Source organism: Oryx dammah, unplaced genomic scaffold, assembly GCF_014754425.2.
Source record: "Oryx dammah isolate SB20612 unplaced genomic scaffold, SCBI_Odam_1.1 HiC_scaffold_27, whole genome shotgun sequence".
Taxonomy (NCBI): Eukaryota; Metazoa; Chordata; class Mammalia; order Artiodactyla; family Bovidae; genus Oryx; species Oryx dammah.
The window spans coordinates 64,018,782-64,036,879 of NW_024070211.1; the positions used below are offsets into that span (position 1 = coordinate 64,018,782).

The 18,098-nt window shown below is 38.5% G+C and overlaps 1 protein-coding gene and 1 non-coding gene across 4 annotated transcripts in view; both read right to left on the minus strand.

Moving 5' to 3' along the window:
- EPB41L5 (erythrocyte membrane protein band 4.1 like 5) overlaps window positions 1-18,098 on the minus strand; it is a 169,893-nt gene that overhangs the window by 42,038 nt on the left and 109,757 nt on the right. For all 3 annotated transcript variants that reach the window (XM_040228960.1, XM_040228958.1, XM_040228959.1), the window contains exons 17-18: window positions 11,167-11,318; window positions 5,705-5,802 (exon numbers count right to left, since the gene is read on the minus strand). In XM_040228960.1, the coding sequence (XP_040084894.1) occupies window positions 5,705-5,802; window positions 11,167-11,318 (250 nt within the window). The remainder of the gene's footprint in view (window positions 1-5,704; window positions 5,803-11,166; window positions 11,319-18,098) is intronic.
- LOC120855243 lies at window positions 14,622-14,759 on the minus strand. Its single transcript, XR_005719207.1, has one exon. It is a non-coding gene; the product is annotated as a U4 spliceosomal RNA (small nuclear RNA).

The following is an 18,098-nucleotide window of genomic DNA, read 5'->3' on the forward strand; positions in this document are numbered from 1 at the left end:
CAAACTCTTATCATTGAATAGCAAGGACTCAAAGCTGCGTAAGAAGCCTTACTTCTGTTTACCCTGCTTTTCCTTGAACCCTCCCCTACACTTTTCTTTCGTTTGACTTTAGCTGAAGATGGAATTTAACTGGAATTCTAAGCCTGAGAGTTACTCATTCTCCCCTGGTATCTCCCATCTGTACATGAGGTACACATAACAGTAAACTTCTGTTTTTCTCTTGTTAATCTGTCTTTTGTTACAGAAGTCTCAGCCAACAACTCAGAGGAGTAGAGGGAAAAATTATTTTTTTCCCCTATAGCACTTACTGTTGGAGAGTATCAGCCTTTGTGTTTGTAAAAGTATCATTTCTACTTACCTTACATAATATGCAATAGCTCACTGATCCCTGGAGAAGTGTGGCCTTTGTACAGCTAACATCTGAAGACTGACGCAATTTCCCAAAGGGAGGTCAGACCAACTGCCATACTTGTGTGTCCAAATTGAGGGTAGAGGGAAAGAAAGTTAACTACTTATAGAACCAAAGTGAAACATTTGGAGTCACTTATTTCAGGGACAGAATGAAGACAGCCAATGTAGGCACACAGAGGACTTAACCTAACCTCATGGGGATGTACAACCCTTCCCAAAGGTTGGCACAGGACACCAGCCAAGCCCCCATGCAAGTCTGTTCATGGCAGCTCTATGCTTCCTTGTTCCCCTGACTCAGCTACTCTGATTCAAATAAGAAAGAAGACCACCAGGCAACTAATCAGCCAACAACAACAAATAACTCCTTATCCCATAAAAACCGCTTAAATTTGTCAGCAACTCAGAACTTACTACATTCACAGTCTTGAGTTCTAAGGTTCGTGGGTCAAAATCCAGGCAATAAATGCATCTTTGTCCTTTGTTTTCTTCAGAGTGATATTTTTATTTCTGATATACTTTTTGGTTATACCTTCTTAAGGTTTGGGTACCAAAAAAATCAAAAGATTAAAAGTGACAAAGATTATTCCAAGTCACGTGTGGCAGCAATCTGCTGTAGTATTACATTCCCAACAAAAAGAGAAAGACAACCTACAGGTCACACCTGGCCCGCCATCTGTTTTAGTAAGTAAACTCTACTGGAACATGGCCACGCCCAGGCCCACATAATGCCATGGTGGCACAGCTGAGTACAATGACAGAGACTGTATGGCTACTATGACTTAAACATTTACTGACCTTTAATGAGTGGTCTAGAGAACATAGTCATCACGCCTTTCTCTTAAACCTTTACACTAGCTGTGAAAGGTCATGCCTTAATCACATCCCCATCCTCACTAACAAATGCAGCTTATATTTTGTTACTTTAAGCATTTAAAAAATTTTCTGATCAAGGACCAAGAAAAAAAATATTCTTCAAATTTGAAGATAAAGAAAATTCTGGAATTGTTTCAAGTAATTAAGAGGAGGAAGGTAACTCAAAAGTCTTCAAGTCTTGACACAGCATAAGCCCTAAAGGACTCCAAAGACACAGATCAGGCAGACACTGTGAACACATTCCCCATACCAAGAGGCACCCAGAAAGGGGAAGAATTCCAACAATGAACCCAAGATTCAGGGTGTCCCAAGGTGACAAGAATGCCCCAACCTCCAAGTACATTCAACCTCCAAAATATCCAAAGGCTGACTTTAGTCTTAGCCTGAGGAACTTCCCACATTCGGGAATCTGCTGCATTCTTAGCTATCTGCTCGATTCCCAGGTGTGTTAGGATGTGTTTTCTTACACTGAGGTGAAATCTGCCTAATTTCATCACTCACCCACCTTAGCTCTTCTCCAAGACTGTTAAAAAGCCAGTTATCAATACTTTACTTCCTGCTATATCATAGCTCCTCAGATAAACTGAAGTATTCTTTCCTGAGACTGCTGAGCCTCATTACAACAGTGCTTCAAGATTCTTAACTGTACTCCTTCTCTTCTCAAACCGCTTTAGTTTTCTGAAATCATGTTTATCTCCCTTCCTTTTTAATACTATGGTTGGAGCTCCCCTTTTAAGCCCTTTCAGTTAATACAACGGAGATGTTTCAGCAGTTACACTTCATAATGTTTACAAAATTCTCAAACTTTTTTTTACACATACCTATTACATTCTACCTCCTGATCCTAACCCCTACATTTGTGTCAGACCTGTCTTGATAAATAGTCTTAAATCCAATCCATTATTCCAGCCTTTCAAAGTATTCATAGATCTTGCTTTTGCCTTTCACACTGTACTTTCCAGTTATTGCCATCTGAAAATTCATTAGCCTAAGAGATTCTCAGTTACCCAATTTTTAGAGCTAAACATCCAACATCTGACACTTTGCTTTAGAATATATTTCATTTACAATAGGCTTTTCATCCTAAAATTACTATACTTAGTAAAGCTGATATTAAGATCAATTTGCATTCCTTAAGCAAACATTAACAGTTAGTGGCAGAGGTAGAGAAATCAGAGTAGATTAAAAGTGTATCACATAAATAAAACATGAATCAAGGGAACTTCCATGCTGGTCCAGGGGCTAAGACTCCTTACTCCCAATACAGAGGGGCCTGGTTCAATCCCTGGTCAGGGAAAAAGATCCCACAAGCTGTAACTAAAAGATCCCATGTGCTGCAATTAAGATCCAGCACCATCAGATATAAGAAAACACATGAATCAACTTGAGATTGCTGCTGTGTGGGTAAACAAAGGATGCTGCAGCCATCAAGCCAGTGCATTTCAGCCCCTGGACAGGGAGCCCTGAAGGAACTCAGGACAGAGACAACCAACCAGCCCACTGTGAAGCCCACGTAGTAGTCAGCCTCTGCAGCCACTGTGATGGTGCTTCTGAGGAAACTCACGATGCTAGCCCCAGACAGCTGAAGTGCGTATCAAGGAATGACTGCAGTGAGCCCAGACTCTCACATCTTCCTATACACAGTAAACCAAGGGCTTCCCTGACCTGCAATGCAGGAGATCCAGGTTTGATCCCTGGGTTGGGAAGATTCCCCTGGAGAAGGGAATGTAACCCACTCCAATATTCTTGCCTTGAAAATTCCATGGACAGAGGAGCCTGGCAGGCTACAGTCTATAGGGTCAACGTATTGGTTCAAATTGGGAAAGGAGTACGTCAAGGCTGTGTATAGTCATCCCACTTATTTAACTTATATGCAGAGTACATCATGCAAAATGCTGGGCTGTATGACTCACAGGCTGGAATCAAGATTGCTGGGATCATATCAACAACCTCAGATAGGCAGATGATACCACTCTAATGGCAGAAAGCAAAGAGAAACTAAAGAGTCTCTTGATGAAAGTGAAAGAGGAGGGCGAAAAACCTGGCTTAAAACTCAACACTGAAAAATCAAAGATCATGGCATCCAGTCCTATCACTTCATGCCAAATAGATGGGGAAAAGTGTAAACAGTGACAGATTTTATTTTCTTGGGCTCCAAAATCACTATGGATGTTAACTGCAGCCACTAAATTAAGACACTTGCTCCCTAGAAGAAAAGCTATGACAAGCCTAGACAGCACATTGAAAAGTAGAGACATCACTTTGCCAACAAAGGTGTGTACAGTCAAAGCTATGGTTTTTACAGTAGTCATGTATGGATCTAAGAGTTGGACCCTAAAGAAGGCCGAGTGATGAAGAATTGATGCTTTCAAATTGAGTGATGGAGAAGACTCTTGATAGTCCCTTGGACTGCAAGGAGATTAAACCAGTTAATCCTAAAGGATATCAATACTGAATACTACTGGAAGGACTGATGATGAAGATGAAGCTCCAATACTTTGGCCACTTGAAGCAAAGAGCTGAGTCACTAAAGAAGATCCTGAGGGCAAGAGGAGAAGGGGGCGACACAGGATGAGATGGTTGGATGGCATCACCAACTCAGTGGACGTGAGTTTGAGTAAACTCCAGGAGACACTGAAGAACAAGGAAAACTGGTGTGCTGCAATTCATGGGGTGGCAAAGAGTCAGACATGACTTAAGAGACTGAACATCAATACATAGAAAAGTACTAAATTCCTTAATGTGAGATAGCTGGTTTTCTTTTATTAACACTAATCTTTTTATGATTATGACCAGGTCTTTGTTGCAAAAACTCCTATGAATCCGGGCTCATCCTTCCCTCTTTGAAGCAGGCTCTCAGGGTTATTTGAGATAATGTCTCCCAAGCTTGAAGTCCTAAGAAAGTCTGTCAAATAACATATAACTCTCAACTTTTAGGTTGTGCTTTTTTTTTTTTTCAGTTGACAAACTTGTACACAGCACTAGTTGAAGAGCTGAGGTAGGGTAGTCTGACATCTCTTATTTGTCAGTACAGCACTGAACTCTTCCTTATTATTTCTGCCTGGCATAGAGTAAGCCCTCACCAAATATTAGCTATTACCTTCCTAGCTATGTGGGCCCCAAACACTTCTTCACGGCACAGCATCCTTCACCTAACCCTCTCTCATATTCCCTTTCCTGTCTTGAACCCACACGTGTACTTATTTTTCCAAGGTTTCATAACTAATCTAATAGATCCTCTGGTAAATATGCAGTGAACGTTGCCCAAAAAACAAGCAGCCGCTCAATGAATTTCCTGTGCAACAATTACCCTTCACCTCCCTGTCAGGATTTACTGAGCTTCAGTCTTCTTCAGGATCACTCCAGGCCTCCACTGGATTTCTGTCAAACTGTCAACCACCTAAGCTTTCACTGAAAGCTTTCAGTTAACCCTCTGACTTTGACCCTGCATTCCCCTACCTTACAGAGACAGCAGAAAAACCGACAATGTGAAGGAAAGAGACCACATAATTGAGAATTACTGAGGGGTCAAAAATGGAAAGGCTTTCTGAAATTGAATCAGCTTCTCAAAGACATTTCAATGAAAAATGTAATAGGATGAAAAAAAAAAGACATATTCTAAAGGACAGTTATAACAATGACTATGAAAGAAAGAAGAAAGTCACTCTGCGCTCCATACTGGTCTCTGAAGAAGTCCAGCTAGTTATCCAAGGATGAAAGAGAATTGCAAGTCAGATGCTCCTTTTTCCTCTTTAAAATCAAGCCAAAACAAAATTCATTCAGCAGGTCTTTGTTATCTATTGCCTAGATATAGGTAAAAAATAAAAGGCTGTCTCCAGATTATTACCTAAAATTCACTCTTCCATTATTGGGGACAATTATTTTTATCCTATTCCCACTTTAGTTACTGCTATAAGTTATTTAATGTAGAAATAACAAAAAAATTTAATTACAGTCAAATAGTTAATTGAGGTTTAACTGGTTTAACTGGTATGTCACCCCACCACACGCCTAAAGACTCCAAGAGGACAGGATGGCGAAGGGTATGAGAGATGACGCTTTAGCGTCTCATCCTCAGTTATTACACAGCAGTTCCCTTCCGAACAAATCTGTTTACAATTTAAAAGGCTTTCAATTAATTTTTGCAACTAAATCAAGACTCTCTGAACATAATTAGAGAAGGGATGGGCTGAATCTAAAGGAAAAACATGAGATGACCTTATAATTCTTAAAGTTGCTGTCCAAGTTTCCTCCTAAATATCCACAAATTTCACCTTTTAAAATTATATAACAAGTTTTAAGAGTTCAGCACAGATAGATTTCCCAGCGAAAGAAAAGAAAAAGTGTTAGCTTTGGATGGAAAACATTTCTGGGAAGTCTGGGGCTGTATGACAGGCATGTGAAGGAGATCTCTGAATACCTGGTTGTTAATGTTAACATCCACGTTGGGGTGAGGAGCTGGCACAGGACTGTTTTCCATTTCAAGGTGTTTGAGCTTCTCTGAGGCATCTATGAATGCTGGAGGAAAAAAAAAAACGGAAAATAGCCACTTAGTCTGCCATGCTGTTACAGCTTGTAAGTGTACAGACTCAGGCTTTCTTCACTGCCTCCGCTCAATACCAGTTACCATCAATAAAAGGTAATAATCCAGATCACCTTGGACTAGACATTCCTTCTATAACCAGGAAACTCACCATTGATTTGAATAAGAGTTAACCTAAACAGGAACATTTCCTGTATCTGCTCTGCTCCGACAATGCCACTCGATGTAGACTCTCCATGGCACAAGGGGTTAAGAAAGCTCACCAGCTAAGAGATTCAAAGAATCGGCTCAGAGCACCTGTGACACCACCCTTCCTTCCTAAGCACAACCCAAGCTCCTCCCGCAAACCTTAGCACCTAGCCGTTTCTTCGCCTTGTTTCCTGACTGTATGGGGCCTAAAACTAAACTGATGAAGAACACACATTTATTAACTCACTGACTCAACCTATCACATACTGGTGACATAAGCCAGGTGTGATGCAGGACAGCATCGTATCTTCACTACCTGCAACCAGGCTGCACAATACAAGTAAAATCCTCCAACCACGGAAAAGATGATACATTAAATACAATGAATTCTATTTCAACTAACAACTGTTAGTTGTTCGTATTGTGCAGGAATCAATTTGGTAGGAATTTGAATTTATACACTGTCCACATAACCGAAAAAGCTACTGAATGCTTAATAATTTCTAAGCAATCAAGGAGCAGAAAGGAGGGAAAACTATGAAGTCATTTCCTCTCAGTCAGAGAGATCTTCTAACGTGTTCATCAATTAACTCTGTAAATCTGTCCCTTGGCTACACATTAGAATCAGATTGGTAACTTTTAAGATATACTGATTCCCAGAGCTGACCCTAGAATAACAATATCAGATTTCTGAAGGTAGTTTTATGGCACTAGTAGTTTTTATTATTTTTTAAATTAATTTATTTTAATTGAAGGCTAATTATTTGATAATACTGTAGTGTTTTTTCCCATACATTGACATGAATCAGCCATGGGTGTACATGCGTCCCCCACCCTGAACCCCCCATCCACTTCCCTCCCCATCCCATCCCTCAGGGTTGTCCCGGTATACCAGCTTTGAGTGGCACTTGTAGTTTTTAAAACCCTCTAGGTGATTTTAATGTACAATCAAAACTGAGAGTCACTAATGCAACATTAACCTCAAAATCTTCCATATTCATTTTCTTACTTAATTGCCACCTCTTGTTTTTCTTATGCTTCAAATGATTTGACACTAAATTTTAACATGATGCTGCTGGGACCACAACATTTTAGTTTATGCTATTAAATTAATACTGCTGGCTTGTGCTGGTGAGGGAGAACTGGTTAAAATAAAGCTTATTCTGCTATTTCTGTTTGGCTGAGAAATATCCTGAGACTGTAGGATAAATGCTTTTCTTTTTAAAATTACTATTTATTAACTATTTACCTAAGTCAATCAGGGTTTTGACATCATCACTGAAAGAAAATATAGAATAGATTGCACACCAAGATTCGTATCTTGGTATAAGACCTTAATTCTTAATATCAAAGTGCTCTAGCTTCACTGATTGACACTAAGCAAATGTTTTGAGTCTCAACTGGATAAGTCTTACTAATGAAACCCCTACATGATTCAAGAATTTCTTCTGTCATAACTTCCAACAGTATTTAAGTGCTGCTTGAATAGTTTCTGTAATGGGGGGCCCACTCACTGTAAGATACTTATTTCTGATATACGGCAAGAACAGTTTAAAAGATTCTTCCCTAAACTCATTTCAGTTTGGCTTTGCTATATTTTCAAACTGCTGATTCAAGATTCACTAAGAAGGTGACATAAATTCCCTGATATAAAAGGCTTCTGAATATTTGAAGCTATTAAGTCTCACTTGGTCTTGTCCTTTCTAAGCATCCTTAGTTTGTTCTACCAAATTCCTCAAAATCAATATAATCTCCTAGAAAGTGTGTACTATATAAACGTTGTTTGTTCATACAACACTACTGCAGTGCTGAAAGAATTTTAAACACTTTTCAAATCCAGACAACTGTTGTTGTTGTTCAGTTGCTTACTCATGTCTAACGCTTGGTGACCCCATGGACTGCAGCACACCAGGCTTCCCTGTCCTTCACCATCTTCCGGAGCTTGCTCAAACTCATGTTCATTGACTCAGTGTTGCCATCGAACCATCTCATCCTCTGTTGTCCCCTTCTCTTCCTGCCTTCAGTCTTTCCCAGCATCAGAATCTTTTCTAAGGAGTTCACTCTTTGCATCAGATGGCCAAAGTGTTTGAGCTTCAACTTCAGCATCAGTCCTTCCAATGAATGAATAGTCAGGATTGATTTCCTTTAGGATTGACTGATTTGATCTACCTGCAGTCCTAGGGACTCTCAAGAGTCTTCTCCAACACCACAGCTCAAAAGCATCAATTTTCTGGTGTTCAGTCTTCTTTATGGTCCAACTCTCACATCTATACATGACTACTGGAAAATTCATAGCTTTGACTAGACAGACCTTTGTCGGCAAAGTAATGTCTCAGTTTTTTAATATGCTATCTCAGTTTGTCACAGCTTTTCTTCCAAATTAAGTTAAAATTTTAATTTAAGCATCTTTTAATACATACAATGGACAGACATAAAATGAAAATAGAATCAATGTTGTCATTCTATAAAAGAGACTTTTTATTTTAATCCTGAAAATACTTCACATTAAGCTAGTCTTGCTTCTGGCTGAATCTAAACACTGATGGACTCTATCTGTTACATATCGCATCTTTCTAGTGACAAAGAGTGACTATTTCTAACAAGAGACAGAGTCCAGAGCAAGGCTGTGAAAACTGGAAAATAACCAAAAACAATTGCTGCAAAAAAAGTACATGAGAAATACTGGCATTCCTTGGAGATACTGTGGGTTCAGCTCTGGATCACCACAGTGAAGTGAGCCATGTGAATTGCCTGGTTTCCTGGTGCATGTAAGTTATGTTTATACTATATTGTAGTCTACTTATTAAACATGCAGTAGCATCAGTGTTCTTGCCTGGAGAATCCCAGAGACGGGGGAGCTTGGTGGGCTGCCGTCTATGGGGTCACACAGAGTCAGACACGACTGAAGCACCTTAGCAGTAGCAGCAGCATTATGTTAAAAAAATAATATGCATACTTTAGTTAAAAAATACTTTATTGCTAAAAAATGCTATCCATTATCTGACAATGTAGGGTTGCCACAAACTGTCATTTTGCAAAAAAGCACAATATTTGCAAAGTATAATAAAACAAGGTGCTCTCAGTAACAGAGATGTTTTCTTAACCCGATAACTATTACTTTTAAAAAATAAAATTAGAACATCATTCTGAAATTATGAATAAATCAAAGCTAATTTATGTTTGACACCACCCTTATGGCAGAAAGTGAAGAGGAACTAAAAAGCCTCTTGATGAAAGTGAAAGTGGAGAGTGAAAAAGTTGGCTTAAAGCTCAACATTCAGAAAACGAAGATCATGGCATCTGATCCCATCACTTCGTGGGAAACAGATGGGGAAACAGTAGAAACAGTGTCAGACTTTTTTTGGGCTCCAAAATCACTGCAGATGGTGACTGCAGCCATGAAATTAAAACATGCTTCCTCCTTGGAAGGAAAGTTATGACCAACCTAGACAGCATATTGAAAAGCAGAGACATTACTTTGCCAACAAAGGTCCATCTAGTCAAGGCTATGGTTTTTCCAGTGGTCATGTATGGATGTGAGAGTTGGACTGTGAAGAAGGCTGAGTGCTGAAGAACTGATGCTTTTGAACTGTGGTGTTGGAGAAGACAGCAAGGAGAGCCAACCAGTCCATTCTAAAGGAGATCAGTCCTGGGTGTTCTTTGGAAGGAATGATGCTAAAGCTGAAACTCCAGTACTTTGGCCACCTCATGTGAAGAGTTGACTCATTGGAAAAGACTCTGATGCTGGGAGGGGTTGGGGGCAGGAGGAGAATGGGAAGACAGAGGGTGAATGGCTGGACGGCATCACCGACTTGATGGACGTGAGTTTGAGTGAACTCTGGGAGTTGGTGATGGACAGGGAGGCCTGGCGTGATGCAATTCAGGGGTCGCAAAGAGTAGGACATGACTGAGCGACTGAACTGAACTGAACTGAACTGAATTTATGTTTCCCAGACCTCAGACTCAGAATAACAATTTAAATATGGTAGATGTCAATAAAAACATAACATATAACATGCCAGAACATTTGTTTAACAATGCATTTGTAGTGGTTACTTCAGGAACAAAAGAACAGATTTTTAAAACCAACTGAAAGTGAAAGTAAAGTCACTTAGTCGTGTCCAACTCTTTGTGACGCCGTGGACTGTAGCCTACCAGGCTCCTCCATCCACAGGATTCTCCAGGCAAGAGTACTGGAGTGGGTTGCCATTTCCTTCTCCAGGGGATCTTCCTGACCCAGGGATAGAACCCAGGTCTCCCGCATTGCAGGCAGATGCTTTAACCTCTGAGCCACCAGGGAAGCCCACTACCAGCAGTAACTCAGCATGTTCTATGAACCAGAAGCACTGTGAAATTTTTTATCATGTCCTTCTAAATTACTAAATCCCATTGCTGTATTCTACACTCTTCAGAGAGAACAGCATACTCATTGGCAATTTCCTATAAGTTGTTTAAAAGATGGTGCTTAATTTTAGAAAAAGAAATCAAAATTGCCAAGAGCCATGTAAACATCAGCTGCTTTTAAATGATCACACTTACACTGAAATTCAACAGAAAGCTTTTGTTTAAAGACAGTTATGTTTTAATATCAAACCAAACTCACAAATAGATAGAAATATGTGCAATTTCTTATTTCCTTTTAATCTTTTAAAAAGTTAAGGAGAGCAGCATTCTTTCTTGATGATTTATTTTTGTGGGTCTGGGCAACAACAGCTCTCATTAATAACAAAATATTTCCTATGCACGAATGGAATGTCCAAACATTTGTTCAATCCTGTGCCCTAGATAATCTCTAAGGAAACATTTTTCTCTTAATTTTCACTCAAGAAACAAAAAGCAAATTTGAAAATTCAAAAATGTTTAATGACTTATAAATGACACAAATGTTTCATGGTATCAATTATGTGATCTTAAACATTTCAATGGACCCTTAGGCCAAAAAGGCAAGAAGGCATAACATTAAATTATGTTTAATGTTTAAATTATGTTTTATGTTTAAATTATGTTTAATGTCTATTCTACATTAACATTTCAAATTCAACTGCTGCTGCATAAAATACTCTTGAAGTGACTGACAAACAGCTCATTTCAAAAGACGTAGACTAATGTCACTGATTTCACACAGAACATTTACTTACTCCTGCGCTCACCTTCAGGTCCCTCTAACCCAGCCTGCCTGGTCGCTGTGCTCACTTCACCTGGGGCTTGGGAGGTGTCCATGGTGTCAGGTGCCCCAGCTATGTCATTAATGGTTGTTTCCAGTAAGTCTGGACTATCTAGCAAATCAATCCTCAGAGGCAAGCTGTAAAGGTAACAGAAAACATTCTTAGATCAAGACATTTATCATGAAAAGAATTTAAAACACTAATAAAAATCTGTTGGAAAAAAAAGTCATTTATGGCAAGTGGTTTATTCATCTGTCAAAACCTTTGGGCAGATTCTCTTCCATCCAAATTGGAGAAGGGGCTGAATTTAGCTTCCCAACTGAAATAACCTAAGGGGAATATAAACAATTCTCAAGATATTAGACATCAGACAACAAAAAGGCAGAAATTCTGAGATTCAGAAAACAATGAGGAGTCCTTGTTTTAAGAGAATCTCCATGCCGTAATTTAGAGACGTCCTGTGGCTGACAGTCCAGGGAGACCAGGACAGCTGAAGTTCACTGGCCAGAGTACCAGGCAGGAGAGAACCCTGGAGGTGTGCAGAAGGCTCCTCTCAAGATGCAGTAGGGTACTGATCAGGGAACATGTGGCTTCAGAAAGAATTAGTAGCACTCAGGCTGGGCCACAGTGTCCTTCTTTACAGACTATAAAAACACATAACAAGGGTACTGAGTATGAAAAAGATTCTGCCTCAGGAGTAGAGAATAATTTATCCAGACAGCCTTGTGACAAATCCACTTAACACATCATAAAAGAAAGAGCTGAAAGGATCAAAGTGTTTCCAAGTAATTTAACTGCATTGTAAAACAAATCTCAAGACTGAAAGGAATACAAAATGATCTAGCATCCAACAATGTAAATTTCAAAATGTCACGTATCTAGCCAGAGATTATTAGAAATGCTAACAGGCAGAAAAAGACATCCATATTAAAGAGAAAAATCAATCAACAGGAATCAACATGTTAGGATCAGCAGAGAAAGATACTAAAAACAGTTATTATAGCTGTATTTCATATGCTCAAAAAGCTAAGCAGAAATTAGAACATACAAAAAAGACTCAAACCAAGCTTCTAGAGATGAAAACCACAATATCTAAGATGGAAAATATATTGGGTGAGGTGGACAGCAGATTGATTTTTTAAAAGATACTGAATTTAATAGAAACTATCCAAATAAAACACACAGGGAAAAAGGATTCCCCCCCCAAATGAAAAGAATCTCAGTTCTTCTTTGTGGGCCAACTTCAAGCAACCAACTGTATGAATAACCGACTGGATGGAGTCCCAGGGTGGTGGGGGAAGGGGAGAAAAGGGAAGGGGAGAAAAGGTATTTGAAGAAAAAAAATGACTGATGTTTACAAATCAGATGAAAACTATAAACCCACAGATTCAAGAATTTCAGGAAACTCTAAACACAGAAAACATGAAGAAAACTACACCAAAGCATACTGCAACCACACTGCTTAAAACCAATGATGAAAAGAAAAATTTAAAAGCAGCCAAAACAGTGTACATTCAATAGAATAAGATAAGGAGGACAGCAGATTTCTTATCAGGAATAGTGCAAACTAGAGGACAGTGGAGGAGTATCTCAAAGACTTGTAAAGAATAAAAGCCTACCAATCCAAATTTTATATCCAGTTAAAAAGCTTTCAAAAACAAAGGAAAACCTATATATACACCAAAGAAAAGTGAAAATATACATACACTCAGAGATGTGTACCCAAATGTTCATGGAATCACTATTCATAATAGCCAAAAAAGTGGAAATGCCCATTAACTGAGGAATGGATAAATAAAATGTGATCTGTCCACAAAATGGCATAATAATCAGCAAGAAAAGAAGTCAAGCACTGAAACATGCTATGACCCTTGAAAATACAATGTTAAGGGGAAAAAGTCAGACACAAAATACCACATATCATATGCGGCCATTTATATGAAATGTCCAAAATAAACAAGTTCACAGACACAGAAAGTAGATCAGTGGTTGTCAGAAGCTAGAGAGGGATGGAGATTAACTGCTGTTATTTAAGGTCTGAAATTAGGATTCCATAAGAAGGCTGTCTTGACATCCCTGAGCCTCATAGGCCCCCAAGGCCCAACCATGAGCTTCCCAACTCTCATCAGATATGCCCTCCCAGTGAAAAGGATTCCAAAAAACTGTACCAGCTGCATCCTACCAGATTCTTAAGTAAGTTTCATTTCTCTGCCAGCCTGTGAAATTATTCAGACAAGCCAATCATATCCCCTGGTGGGAACCAAGGGTCAACTCATTCTCACATTCCTATAAAGCCTGCCTCCCAAAAAAGCCCATGTTTGTTCACTTTGCTCCCGAGAGAGACACGATGCATCCCCACTGTTGTGAGGTTTCGTCCTCCTTAGAGCCATGAGTATATGTGTTTAATAAACTGCCGTCAGGGCTGGGCATTGTATGTTGGGCCATCTAATAGTATTTAGGGTAGAGGATCCCTCCCTTACCAAAAGGGTGAGTGAGTGTGGAGAAGAACAACTGATAGTGGGTATGGGGTTTCTTTTTTGTTGTTTAGTCGACAAGTTGTGTTCAACTCTTTTGCAACCCCATGGACTGTAGGCTGCCAGGTTCCTCTGTCCATAGCATTTCCCAGGCAAGAATACTAAGTGGTGTGTTTTGTTTTTTTTTTGTGTGAGGGGCAAATATTCTAAAGTAAAATTGTAATAAAGGTTGTGCAATTCTATGAAAGTGCTAAAAACACTGAATTGTTGGCTCTGAATGGGTAAACAATGTGAATTATATCTTAAAAAAGAAGACAGACAACAGGAATTCATGACCAAAAGACCAGCACTAAAAAAATATTAAAGGAAGACACACAGGCAGAAGTAAAATGAACAATGTATTATAGGGTCTAAAACACACATAGAAGAAAAATGTTTGACAAATGACAGTAAAAAGGCTGGGAGAGGAGAAATAGAAGCACGCTACTATAAAGTTGTTATACTACACATGAAACAGTATAATAGTCCTTGAAAGTTGACTGATAAATGCTAAAGTAACCATTAAAGTTAAAAAACAAAACAAAACACCAAAGAGTTATAGCTAAGGAATAAGAAAAGGACATAAATGAAATTTTTAAAAAATTAATGAAAAAAGAAGAAGATGGAAACAAGAAACATCTGGGACAAACAACACAAACAGCAGGATGACACTCAATCATACCAATAATCATATTAAAAGGAAACAGTATAAACATACCATTAAAAACACTCAATCTCTGCAGAGACTGTCAAAAATTGCCAATGTCAGGACTTCCCCAGTGGCCCAGTGGCTAAGACTCTGAGTTCCCAAGGCAGGGTAGCTGGGCTCAACCCCTGATCAGGGACCTAAGATGCCACATGTCACAACTAAGATCCCACATGCCCATTAAAGAGCCAGCATGCCTCAACTAAGACCCAGTATAGTCAATAATTTGATACTTTAAAAAAATTTCCAATGGCAACTCTATTTCAAGTCATCACGGCAGAGGATTGGGAAAAGTTTTCAATTAACAATACCTGTGCCTCATATAAACCTCACTGACTATACTGCCACTGCACAAAGATGAAACATACCAATTTTCAAATGCAGAGACTATCAGTTACAATTTAAAAAGCAAAACCCAGTTATGTGGCGCCTACATGAAACAATTTAACTATGAAGAAACAAATTAACAAAGATAAAAAATAAAAGGACAGAAAAAGATATACTATGCTAACACTAGTCAAAAGAAAGCTACAGTGAACATACTGATATCAAAGTAGAGTTAAGAGCAAAGAATAGTACTTAAAATGAAGATGATCACTTCATAAGGATAAAGGGGTCATTTAATCAAGAGAACATAAAAATCCTAAATATTTATTTACTTAATGGTGGCATTTTAAAATGCATGGAGCCAAAACTGAAAGAACTGCAAAGAGTAATGAGCAAATCAATTATGGCTGGAGATTTCAACACCCTTCTTTCAATAAGAGATAGAATAGAAAATCAGCAAGGATATAGTGGACGTGAACATCACTAACCATCAACTTTACTTGACTGACGTTTAGAAAATACTCTACCCAAAACATCAAAACACATGACCTTCTCAAGGACATACAGAATAATCACTAAGATAGGTTGTATTCTGGGCCATAAAACAAGAGTTAATAAATTCAAAAGGACTCAAATTATACAAAGTATGTATGTTCTTTGACCGGAACATAAATTATAAATCAAAACAGAAAGTTCCTTGGAAAATTGCCAAATATTTGGAAACTATAAATGTACTTCTAAATAACCACTGGATCAAAAAAGATATGAAAAGGAAAATTAGAAAAGAATTTTAAACTAATGAAAGCAAAAGCACAACACATCTATATTTGCAGGATTCCACTAAAATAATAGAGCAATATTTATAATATTAAACATCTACATTAAAACAAAGTTTTCAAATCAATTGCCTCAGTTTATACCTTGATAAATTAGAAAAAGAGCATATTAAATCCAAAGGAAGAAGAAGGCAGGAAATGATAAAGATAAAAGGAAAAATAATAGACAAAATGAATTAAATTGAGAACTAGTTCTTTGAGCTCAATGTAATAATTGATTTATTTATGTATTAATAACTTGTAGCTAGACTGATAAAAAGAAAAATAAGAATATGTATATACAATATCAGGAATGGGAAGAGTGACATCACTACAGATACTACAAACATTAACAAGATATAAGGGAATATTATGAGTTGTATGCCAATAAATTCAACAACTTAGATGATATGCAAAAATTCCTCAAAAGCCACAACCATCACAGCTCACTCCAGGAAAACAGAAAGTCTGAATAGATGCAGAAAAGTATAGAAATTAACTGGTAATTAAAAATCTTCAAACAAAGAGAAGCTCAGACCCAGAGAACCTCCTGAGAAATTCTATCAAATATTTAAAAGAAGAAATAATTCTAACCATCAACAACCTATCTTACAAATAGAGGAAAGGCAACATTCTCCAAGTCATTCTATGAGCCCATTATTATCCTGACAGTGGAGCAATACCAAACATACAACAAGAAATCAAGCAAGGAAGAAAAAGGACCGTCCACCATGATCAACTGGGACTTTTCACAGCCATGCAAAGTTGGTTTAACATTCCAAAATCAATTAATGTAATGTTACATATTAATAGAAACAAACCACATGATCATCTCAATAGATACAGAAAAAGCATGTAACAAAATCCAACAACGCTAATGGTAAAACTCTCAACAAACAAAGAACAGGTAAGAATATCTTCAATCTGATAAAGGAAATACACACAAAAAAAATCAACAGCTAACATTACACTGGGGCTTCCCTGGTGGCTCAGACGGTAAAGAATCCACCTGCAATGCGGGAGGCCTGGGTTCGATCCCTGGGTTGGGAAGATCCCCTGGATGAGGGCAGGACAACCCACCCCAGTATTCTTGCCTGGAGAGTTCCATGGACAAAGAAGCCTGGTGGGCTACGGTTTATGGGGTCACAACGAAGCACAGCACAGCACATTACACTGAATGATGAATGACCAAGTTATTTCCCCTATAAGTCAGAAACAAGATAAAGATTCCACTCATCACTTCTATTCAACAATACACAGAAGGTTTTAAAAGGTGCAGTAAGAAAAAAAAGCAGAGTAAATTAAGGGCCCAAACTAAAAAAGAAAGAGATACAAAGGAAGAGGTTTTTATGTGCAGATGACAGAATCCTATATGTAGAAAAGTCAATGGAATCCACAAAATGCTCCTGGAAAGTAATAAGTTCAGCAAGGAGGCAGGACACAAGATCAACATGCAAAATTCAATTATGCCTATACACTAGCAATGAACAATAGAAAACTGAGATTAAAATAATTCTGTTCACAAGAGCATCAAAAGAATAAAAACAGGAATAAATTTAATAAAGGATATGCAGAGCTTGGGATTCCCACATGGCCCTTGTGGTAAAGAACCCTCGTGCCAGTACAGGAAACATGAGACTTGGGTTCAATCCCTGGGTCGGGAAGATTCCCTGGAGAAAAGCATGGCAACCCACTCCAGTATTCTTGCCTGGAGAACTCCACAGACAGAGGAACCTGGCAGGCTATAGTCCATAAGGTCGAACAAGTTGGACATGACTTAAGTGGCTGAGCACACATGCAGAGCTTATACACTTAAAGCTATAATAAATAAAGGATATCTAAATAAACAGAAAGACACTTTATGTTCATGAATTAGACGAAAAAATGTGAAAATTCAGGAACTAGAACAGCCAAGTGTATTCTGGAAAAGAAGAAAGTTGGAGAATACATACTGCAACTTGCTATAAAACCACAGTAATTAAGACAGTGTGGTATTGGCACAAAAATAGCTATGTAGGGGGTTCCCTGGCGGCTCAGTGGTGAAGAATCCTCCTGCCAACACAGGAGACATGGGTTTGATCCCTTGTCTGGGAAGATCCCACATGCCACAGAGCAACTCAGCCCCTGCACAACTATTGAGCCTGTGTCTAGAGCCCGGGAACCACAACTCCTGGGTCCATGTACTCAACCACTGAAGCCCATGTGCCCTAGAACCCATGCTCCACAAAAGAAGCCACCATGAGAAACCCAAGCACCATAATAAAGAATAGCCCCTGCTTGCCACAACTAGTGAAATTCTGCACAGCAATGAAGACCCAGCACAGCCAAAATTAAATAAATAAAAATTTTTAAAAAATAGATATGTAAATCAACAGAATGAAATTGAGAGTTTGGAATTCATAATACTTACGGTTGATTTTTTCCAAGACAAATCAATGGATAAAAGAATAGGCATTCAACAACTGGAGTCAAGACAACTAAAAATATATGCAAAAATATGAATTTAGACCCTTACCTTACACGACACAAAAGTTAAATCAACATGGATAACGTACT